Source organism: Eschscholzia californica, unplaced genomic scaffold, assembly GCF_041429995.1.
Source record: "Eschscholzia californica isolate CP2 unplaced genomic scaffold, dmEscCali1.0.p SCAF_5, whole genome shotgun sequence".
NCBI lineage: Eukaryota > Viridiplantae > Streptophyta > Magnoliopsida > Ranunculales > Papaveraceae > Eschscholzia > Eschscholzia californica.
The window spans coordinates 51,780,307-51,790,759 of NW_028238472.1; the positions used below are offsets into that span (position 1 = coordinate 51,780,307).

Sequence of the window (10,453 nt, forward strand, 5' to 3'; positions counted from 1 at the left end):
TCAACTTCATGTCTGAAGAATTAATTATTTTATAAGAAAATCCACAAGTAATGAAGTATCTCGTCAAAAGTTGACCAATATTACTTGGAGTAATTCCGGATCAATATGCTCTCAGTAGCTACTATATTCAGAAATACATCGTCTGAAATGATTTATTTGATTTTTCAAATTTTCGCAGCATACATAGTTCAGTGATCTCATATATGTGCCTTTGTAAAAGGTCGGTGTCTCTTTTTACACATATCTTCTTCAGGAGATTTTATTAGGAATATGAATCACATTCATTTCTAATTTGATAGCCTCTTCAGGAGGAAAAGTTATTCCTTCAGTGTCAAAGAGTATATGTCACTTTGATCAACTCTGATCATTTTCCATTACCTTTATCTGGATATAAGCATATTAAGTTGTGAAAAATATTAATATCTCGAGGTAGCAAGTTTTCCGTATATTGATTCCAAATGAGAGAAACTCGATCATTTTCAAGTATTTTACGACATTGAATATAGGACTTCCTCCCCCTAATGTCGATAGATTTCCGTCTTATTTATGAGCACATACTTCAAGGATGTGACAAAGACGAAGGAAAAAATCAATTGCTTTAGACAAATTTGATTTTTATTTTCATATCATATTTTCCGTTAAACAAAAATTACTATCTGATCACAGCTTCAGGTGTGAGCAATTTGTTATAATATCACAACTTCGGGTGTGATTAATTACATGTGAGATATATCATATTCATGTGATTTTATTTTATTTATTAAATCCATCATCACTTTCTCTTTGGTGATTACAACTTCAGGTGTAATATGAAAGCGGATATTCAACAAATTCTATTTTTTCAAGAATTTACAATTCATCACCTGAAAGAAGATATTATCACCACTTGAATAGATATTCTGAATTTCTGTAGTATTTTCTTGCCACAAATTCAGTTACAATCTCTTAAGATTCAATGGATATTTTCAATACTAAAACATCAATATTTCTCATTCTTCAGGAATGAGCAAACAAATTTTGTTTTGCAAGGGTTTATCTTTATTTTTTTGTGATAATTAACCAACTTATAGTGGTATATAATTTCACCCTTTAGAGATTTGATTTATTATCATCTCGTAGAAATTTTATACTTCAAACTCTTGTAGAAATTTTGAGATTTGAAGACTTGTTTCAGACACACCAAACTTCAGGTTTGATTATCTCATATACAATATATGCTTCAATTTGATCTTAATCAAATTCCGGTGGTTAAGTTTCCTCTTTTGAGAAATCTTCTTTAACAAATCAAAATATGCACTTATGATGTATTCATACAAAAATAAATATTAGTTATGAGACTAATACCATTTTTTTTTAAGCATAACTTACCTTGACCTTACCATAGGATAGATTGCACTACATTCATATTAGTTTGAAATACCAACCATTTTTCATTATCAGCTATGTAACTCTAATAAGAATAATAAGCTTAAAAATTCAACAAAGAAATGTGCAAATACCTTTTGATTTACCAATTACAATTGACCAAACTTACCCATGTTTCATTTGTTTGTACCTTGATCAAGGAATTGATAATTTATCGTGCTGATAACGTGTTGTGAAAAATAAAGAAGTAGGGAAGAAGAAAGATAATGAAAATATAGACCAAGAGATAAAGACAAGAAGAACTTGATTTGTATTCATATGTTTGTAGAGAATTCTCTACTTTGGTACTATGGTACATTGGTACACTTAGGTTTGGTACTTAGATACATTGGTTTGATCCTAGGTAAATTGCTACATTTGCTAGAGAACTCTTTATATAGGCCTTTGGCTAGATGAGTTACATAACCAATAGTCACACAATAATGGTGTTTGAATACAAATAGTGATGGAGAACTTATGGTGGTGGGAGTTACAAAGTGTGGTGGTCATCCACCATAAATCAAAGATTTATAACACAGTATATATAAAGTATAGGGCCACGCTTAGACAATCCGTTTGGGGCCTCACAAAAGTCAGGCCCAGCCCTGAAATTTATCCACCTTCTAGATTAATGACTATTTTGACATTAATCTTCAAATTAAACATAATACAGAGAGAGAGAAGAAGAGGAGGGAGGGTACTACGTATGAGTTGTTGTGTTTGAGTGGTGGTGGCGGAGGCGTTTAGGACTTGATCTCCTGAGGGATGCCGATGGATATGAATATAAAACCTAATACTCAATCTGTACTCGTAATAAGGTACTCTGTTCATCTTAATTTTGAGTTGATGCTTGGTTTAGGGTTTCGTTCTGCTGACTAAAGCAGTTTGATTTTGGGTTAAAATTATTGGATTTTAGCTTTAGCTCTGATCTGTGATTATAAAAGACGATCGATTTACAACTTCATGTTTTTTTTCTGAGATAAATATGAAATCTGACTCGATGTTTGGATTGAATTGATTTGGATTTCCCTAGTGTGTGTTTATGTCTTTTTTTATTCTTTAAGTTTTGCCTAAAACTGTATTTATATATGTGTTTTGAGTCTCAGATGGATGGAAGCATGCCAAAAAGTATGGCATAGTGAGAGAGCTCAATACACCACCTTTCAGTCTTAAGAGTGGAACCGTTGTCCTACAATTTGAGATGCGTCTCAGTGAAGGACTCGAGTGCGGTGCTGCATACTTTAAATGCCTCACACATCAAGAGGATGGATTGGAACTAGAGGAATTTGGAATCGAGTCCCTGTACTACTCTATCATGTTTGGATTTGAAATATGCGGGTCTACGAACAAAGTCGATTTTGTTCTAAACCACAAAAACCCCAAGAGCGGGAAGTACGTGCAGCACCACCTTAAATACCCTCCTGCTGTCCCCTCGGACAAACTCTCCCATGTGTATACCGCTATTTTGATGCCAAATAACGACTTGGTGATTCTGATTGATGGGAAGCACAAGAAACATGCTAATTTCTTGAATGGACATGATTTTGACCCACCTATAGTCCCTGTCCAGACGATTTCCTGTCCTAGTGATAAGAAGCCCGAGGCTTGGGACGAGAGGCCGAAGGTCAAAACAGGTAATTCAGGTTACAGAGAAAAATGGCGTGCTCCTCTAGACGACAACCCAAACTACAATGGAACTTGGAAGGCGAAGGAGATTCTGAACCCTGACTACTATGAGCTTGACAGACTTGAATATCGGCCGATAAGAGCCATTGGAAATGAAATTTGGATGACTGGAGATACCGGAATCTGGTTAGATGACATCTTAATAGCAACTAGTCAGGAAGAAGCAGAAACATACAGAGAAAAAAGATGGAAGACGAAATTTGAAGCTGACAAGGAAAATCGAAAGGCTAAGGAATCAGCAGCTCGTGAGGGAAAACTGCATCATTTCTTGGTGACTTTTCTTCTCTCTTTGACCTTTTTCTAGCTGCTCTGATAAATTAAATTCTGTCTTTTTTTGTTCAATCTCTTATCCTTTTTGTCCGGAAAATGAATTTGTGTGGATTCTTAATGCAGGAGAAGCTACTTGACCTCATCTCGAAGTGCAATTACAAGATGGATGTTACTGGAGGCCAGCCCGGTTCAAATATTGTCTCGTTAACCATTTCATGTGGTGTTTCTCGCTGGTCTTTCTGCTACCAGTTTTAGGTCAGTCAAATGTGATCTAAAATGTCAGTTGTATAATATGTTTGTTCTACTATAGGAGGAGCTGTCGGTGTGAGCATGTCTAATGTATACGTACGTATATGATATGGTGTCATTTGTTTGTTCAGTATTATCAAAATTTGTGCTTATTCAATATAAAGTTGTTATAATACAATTTGTTTCGGGTAGACAAGATAAATACCGTTTGTGATGAAAAAAGTGGATGTTGCTGAGTTGTTGTAGAAAGCGTTATGCTTTGATTGGACATGGTATATGCTTGAATCAAAGCTTCATTGCTTTCGTGTTTGTTGTTTCTATATACGTTTGAACTGGAGGCGTCTATTTACTAAAACCTATTCGAACCACATTATGAATCTTGATTGTTCTCTTCGCAAACCGAAGATGTATTGGAATTCCCATTATATTGATATTACAGAGGTTAGATTGCCTTCAACTCTTAGGCCATGTTTGGCGCGCGGGAATCGCGTGGGAATGGAATGTGATTCCTGGGAATCACAATCCTGATATTGTTTGGCTCGCGGGAATACAGTGGGAATCCTATTGCCGGGGGAATAGGATTCCCTCAAAATGGGGTAATAGCAAACCCAGGGAGGGGGGTGGGTTTGTGATTCCCATTCCCGGGAATGCTTTGTTTTAATATTTATAGACCAAATTATCCATAATAAAATATTAGAATGACTATTATTAAAATCGTCCTCCACACAATATCACAACTAAAAAAAATTAAAAACCTATGGTTAGCCACCACCATAGCAATACTTTCTCTCGCTCAAATGTAACTCTTTCTTCCTCTCTAGTTTTTTCCCTATTCTTTTGTTCTTTTTTCATTACAATCGATTTCATAATGTTTAAAAAGAAAAAAAAATTAGCCATGACCTTTATTTATTTTAAATAATTTTTTTTAAATGGTCAGCGTCCCTCGAACCTTTGACCTCCGAAGTGGAAGATTATACCGTTTACGACTCCAACCAAAGGTTGTTGGCATTTTAAATACTATTTAATTGGTGTGTCATGTTACTATTTCATATCTGCAATTTTGAATAAATAATACTAATTAAAGTATATAATAAAATTGACGTTTTATTTATGTAGTTTAAGGATATAATAGGAATTTTACAAAAAGTTATATTCCGATTCCTACACGAACCAAACACCAAGTTAGGAATCTATCAGGAATCGAATTCCTATTCCTGGCCAAACCAAACATCAAACTGAATGATATGATTCCCAGGAATCGTGTTACGGGAATGTGATTCCCGGGAATCACATTCCATTCCCGTCCGCCAAACATGGCCTTAGGGTTCGGACATTCTATTCAAATTCTTTGCTCCAGAATCCAGATATACATGAAAACTTGAATTCACAACCAAACTATTACTCTTTTATATGACACTCTTCATGGAGGGATCAAGGAAGTAAAATTGGGAGGATGGAAGGAAACACACTTTTCTTTTAATGGGAGATAATGCTGATGTCAGCGATGGTGCTGATGTCAGCAATGGCGCTGATGTCAGCAACGACACTGCCGTAATCAAGTTCAATCTATGACCGTCGGATTATCCCAAGTTAACAAAACAAATTAGTAGCACTCTTTATTAAGACATGATACGATTTCTCGTCTTGTTCACTCTATAGTCCTACTTGTTGACTCTCAGTTAAAAGATCTTATACAAAGTGAGAAAACATATCCAGTTTTCAGATATCCATTGTCAAGCATGAAATTTTCTTAGTGTAGCATGTGTGTGGATTATATGTTGTTGTTAACTTAATAATAATAATAATAATAGAATCTACTAATTGTCTCTCTCTATCGCGTACATTTTCTAACGTCTGTCTCAGCTATCCACAAGTACTTGAACCGCTAATCATATCGGATCACTTCTGTAATTCTTAATTGTAGTTTAATTGGAACCTGCCTGTTATCCAACTTTTACACTTCTTAACATCTGGTCTGCTGTAGTCTGTGTGGGTGTCTGTGATCATCTGCCTGTGTCACTGTGTGCCTCTGTGCCTGTTGTCATTGTGTGCCTATGTGCGTGTGTATGTGCGCCTGAGCTTGTGTGTGTGTGGAGCTTTCTTCCCATTGTCTGAAAAAGATAGGAAATGAGTACCTCCTCTGAATAGTAACCAGAGACAAAACTGACTGATTGGAGTTTCTACTAAATTAGATGGTCGCGCCTGTAATGGATTCTTCACTGTATAGCACTGTTCTTATCATCGTATGGAGGAACTCTGGTGCACTGATTGGAGTTTGTGCTAAATTTGGTTAGAATTTGCTTGTTTGATCTTTGTTAATCTATTTTCAGGATGTACTTAAATACATAGAGAGCGTTGTGCCAGTGAATCTAAAGGGTTAGTTTGTACCTGCTTTCCGGTTACCCAGAAACAAGTTGTTGAGAGATGTTTTATGTTTCTAAGAATATCTTATAACTAGTAGTTATTTGCTAGTGGATCGAGGTCACCATGACATTGTGAAGTTGTTGCTACTTAGCAAAAATGCCGACGTTAATGCTCAGGTAACATCAAATAAAAATTTCATTCCTATTATCTTGTTTTCGTCTCGTGTTGGTACCTCTGAACTTGGGTATGTCCAGTTATGAGTAACAAATGAGAAAACAAAAATCGTTATAGAAGCTATCACTGTTCTCATCTCAGATGCCTCGACAACAATCTTTTGAACGAAATTTTGAGGTTACCTTGGGATGTTTCTTTTTCCTGACTCGTCTGGATCTGAATCACCAGGCTTTAATGGACCTAAAAATAGCCGGAACTGGCCACTCAGACGAGTCCGACAAAAACAAGCATTCTAAAATCTGTTTTGGAAAAGGTAAACTCTAACTTAGATTCATCGTTAAACCTTCGCCATCTGGAATAATATAACAATCGAGCTATTTGATTTCTAATTTTGTTTTTGATAATTCTATTTTCAGGACAGCGAAGGCCAAACTCCATTGCACAATACGGCCATGTGCGACAAAGAAAAAATTTGCTGAAGTCCTAGTGAGAGGAATGCTGATACCAGTGTGAAAGACAACGACTAAAACTCCCCTAGGGACTTATGCGAATCTAACTGGCCTTTGAAGCAGCAGTCTTAGAAGAGTTAATCTGAGTGACCTATATGCTGTGAGGAAATATGTACACACAGAAAAGGGTCCCATTTGTTGGAATTGACACTCTAGCAGGAGCGTTTTTTGCCCTTTTGACAAGGTTCCGTTTGTCGAAACAACTCAAATAATATCTGTCTTCTCGTCGAGGGTTTGAATTTCAAACTTTGGTTTGCTCAAAACCGACTCCGTATGAATAAGATATTAACTTTCGAAATTTAGATTTAAATATGGAAAGATGTGAAATATTTAAGGAAAGTCCCATATCGGACAAGTTAAAAAAAGATGAAGGGTTTATAATAAGCTGCTCTCCACTACTATTATATGAATGGAATAAATGTCCATCGCGCGTGCGTTGTTTGCACCACGCACGTGCGTGGGTGTTTAGGGCGCATTGGACGCTTTAGAGGTGCCCGCACTTTGCAGCATCGTAGCTATGAGCATAGAAGCCTTTATTTTTAGGGTTCATGGGTTATAAGTCCAAAATAAAGTTCAAAAAGGGTTTAAGGTCCAATCTTCCAAGAAAATGAGTTTATAATAAGCCACTCTCCAATACTATCATATGAATGGAATAAATGTCCATCGCGCGTGCGTTGTTTGCACCACGCACGTGCGTGGGTGTTTAGGGCGCATTGGACGCTTTAGAGGTGCCCGCACTTCTCAGCATCGTCGCTAGGAGCATAGAAGCCTTTATTTTTAGGGTTCATGGGTTATAAGTCCAAAATAAAGTTCAAAAAGGGTTTAAGGTCCAATCTTCCCAGAAAATGAGTTTTTAGTCCTTTTCCGTTTTGGAAGAAACGTTGTTGATACATAATGTGTTATGTATGACACATATAAAAAATAAAATAAAGTATGAAACTTTAACAATAAATAACAAGTAATTTATGAAACAAAACAAGAATCAATAAACAGAAAAACACTGTAACTTTGTCATGTAGACATACTTTAACTAATTTGGACTAAATATCCATTATAATTATTATGTTTAAAATCCTATATTAATATTAGGGTGGACTAAATGTGTGTTTAGGTGTAGATTTTTGGACTAGGAATCCAAAATTATTATTTTTATACCAAAGGCAATTCCACATACAAGATTAAATCTGCATCCAAGGGACTAGATTAAACCCATGGTTCAGCACCTCATCTCTTCGAGAGGGTTGTGACCGTTCCTTCAAATGTGATTGTTTGTTAACAGTCACCTCTCACCTTAAAATAAGCCATGAAATCAGACTTCAAGATTCACTTCGAATTAAGAGAGTTAAGACATTCAAGAGTTTTCAATACTTACTGACGTTCGAAAGAGTTCCAGATCCAAGTACTTCTGATCCGAAAGGTAATCCGTTGTTTCCTAGGAGACAAATCGCCTATATTGTTGGTACAATAAACCAGGCGAATTATTGTCTTAAGGAAAGAGATCACTCGCCTCGGTTCTAACTAAAATAATTTTTGTTTTTTTATCCTCTTTATTATTTTATCATTTAAAATAAAATTTGTATTTGGAATTTAAAACCGATCACTAACCATCTGTTTTTTTTAATAAGTTTGTATTTATAATACAATTTGTTTATCTCTGATCAGTTTCAGAAGGATATTATCATTGTTGAGAGAAACAAGACGATAATATATTATACAAAATAAACAACACCACTGTTATCTGAATTTTTCATATGCATCTTGAGAGGTTCTGCTCACTATTGCTGCTAGTTTGAACATTTCTTCTGCTCTTCTCTCAATTCAAAAGAAGAAAAGAATATAGATTTTTGGTAAGGGTTATTTCTCAAATGGCCCCCAACTTTGTGACCAACTTCCTTCCTGGCCCCCTACTTTAGCAACAATTCCCGTATGGCCCCCTTTTCCCGTTATCTTTAACATTCCGTTACTCTCTCTCCTCCATCTCATTTTCTCTCTCTGTCACATCATTTCAGCACGCCACCTCATCGTCTTCTCCGGCAAGATCGCCGGCCGACCAATTTTCCGGCCGGCCTTCAAAAAATATAATTTTTTTTATTTTTTATTTTCTCTCGCTCTCTAATTTTTTTTATCATCTCTCATCTCTCTCTCTACACACTCCGGCGAAGGGAAACCCTTAGCCGGAGTAGGTCTGTTCAAAGAACAGACCGGGATCTGTTCAAAGAACAGACCGGGATCTGTTCAAAGGAGCAGACCGGGATATGTTCAAGGAGCAGACCGGGATCTGTTCAAGGAGCAGACCTTCAAGGTCTGTTCCTTGAATAGACCGAGGTACTCCGGCGAAGGGTTTTTCTTCGCCGGAGTGTGTAGAGAGAGAGAGAGAAGAGAGATGATAAAAAAAATTAGAGAGAGAGAATAAAAAAAGATTTTTTTAATATTTGAAGGTCGTCGGCCGAAAAATTGACAGGCCAACGACCTTGTCGGAGAAGACGATGAGGTGGCATGCTGAAATGATGTGGCAGAGAGAGAAAATGAGATGGAGGAGAGAGAGTAACGGAATGTTAAAGATAACGGAAAAAGAGAGTCATACGAAAAATTATTGCTAAAATAGGGGGCCAGGCAGGAAGCTGGTCACAAAATTGGGGGCCATTTGGGAAATAACCCTTATGGTAATTGGTGGATCTTGAGAGTTAAAAATAGGTTAGAGCAAGTCCAATGGGGAGCGGTCCCAGGGCCCTTAATTCACCTTTTCATTCAAATTTAAGGGTCCGGGCTCAGATCCTCAAAATCAACTCCAATGGGGAGCGGTCCCGGGCCCTTAAATTTGAAGTTTCTTTAAGTTTTTTTATTCAAGTTCTTTAAGTTTAAGTTTTTTTATTCAAGTTTTTTAAGTTTAAGTTTTTTTGTTTAAGTTTTTTTATTTAAGTTCTTTATGTTTTTAAATTAATGAGTTATTTTATTTTGTTTTTACAATAAAGAAAAGAAAAGAAAAAAAAATAATCCCACCGTTGGATGTGATCCAACGGTGGGATTTGCTCCCCAATGTGACCGTTGGGGAGCCCCAACGGTCTCTTGGGGAGCAAAGGGTCGGCCCCTAATAAGAGGCTGCCCCTTATTTGGCTCAGCCCTCCGCCAGGGACCGGCCGGAGTCCAATGGGGAGGATGGGGTGTTCCGGGCCCTTAATTTGAATTAAGGGCCCGGGACCCCTCCCCATTGGATTTGCTCTTAGTAAGCTTCTTTGTGTTTCTCTTCATCAAAAAAAAAAAAAAACTTCTTTGTGTTTTTATCAAGTGCACGTGTACTATTGGTAGACATGCTATTTAACTGGATTTTCAAAGTTTTTGCGAAAAAATGTCAAAATCAGCCGGCTTGAAGATGGGGCATAATTGAAACGGGTCCATGAGGATAAAGCCCAAAATAAAAGCGAAAATGGGATTAAGGTCCTATCTTCCCAGAAAAATGGATTTTAGTTCTATTATATACAAGATGCGTTTTGTTATATACAAAATGCTTTTTATTTTATATGGAATTCGTTTTTTTATATACAAAATGTTGGGTTTTGGGTGTATCTAATACAACTAATTGTCTAGTGTTCTAAGCGGAATCTCAGACATCTATATGTTTAACACTAATTTACCAGGATCTATACATGAACATATCAATGAACTAGAATAGAAAGATGATTACCTTTAATCGCTTTCCCACAAACTAAATCCCGACCAGTATTCGGAAGATAAGAGCTCCAATTGTAGCTCATCTACTTGAGACACCTAGTATATGACTTGAACTTCCTCCTTCGAGT

General features: G+C 36.6%; 1 protein-coding gene across 3 annotated transcripts; it reads left to right on the plus strand.

The window, feature by feature from the left end:
* The first annotated feature begins 2,046 nt into the window (after positions 1-2,046).
* Positions 2,047-6,188, plus strand: LOC147540416 (calnexin homolog 1-like). 3 transcript variants are annotated; one of them, XM_086644370.1, is made up of 4 exons: positions 2,060-2,222; positions 2,511-3,361; positions 3,484-3,626; positions 6,068-6,188. In XM_086644370.1, exons 2-3 carry the CDS (start codon positions 2,606-2,608, stop codon positions 3,613-3,615), a joined length of 888 nt encoding a protein of 295 aa, XP_086500496.1. In that variant the 5' UTR covers positions 2,060-2,222; positions 2,511-2,605; the 3' UTR covers positions 3,616-3,626; positions 6,068-6,188. The 3 variants fall into 3 exon arrangements, with proteins under 3 accessions (XP_086500495.1, XP_086500496.1, XP_086500497.1); XM_086644369.1 differs by lacking the exon at positions 6,068-6,188 and having other exon boundaries at positions 2,047-2,222; positions 3,484-3,917; XM_086644371.1 differs by lacking the exon at positions 6,068-6,188 and having other exon boundaries at positions 2,544-3,361; positions 3,484-3,917.
* The last annotated feature ends 4,265 nt before the right edge of the window (positions 6,189-10,453 follow it).

Bases quoted from the DNA above. Each gene is read 5' to 3' on its own strand.
- LOC147540416 (XM_086644369.1), top strand. From the start codon at position 2,606: ATGCGTCTCAGTGAAGGACTCGAGTGCGGTGCTGCATACTTTAAATGC. The intron at 3,362-3,483 runs GTGACTTTTCTT...TTCTTAATGCAG, and splicing joins GAAAACTGCATCATTTCTTG to GAGAAGCTACTTGACCTCAT.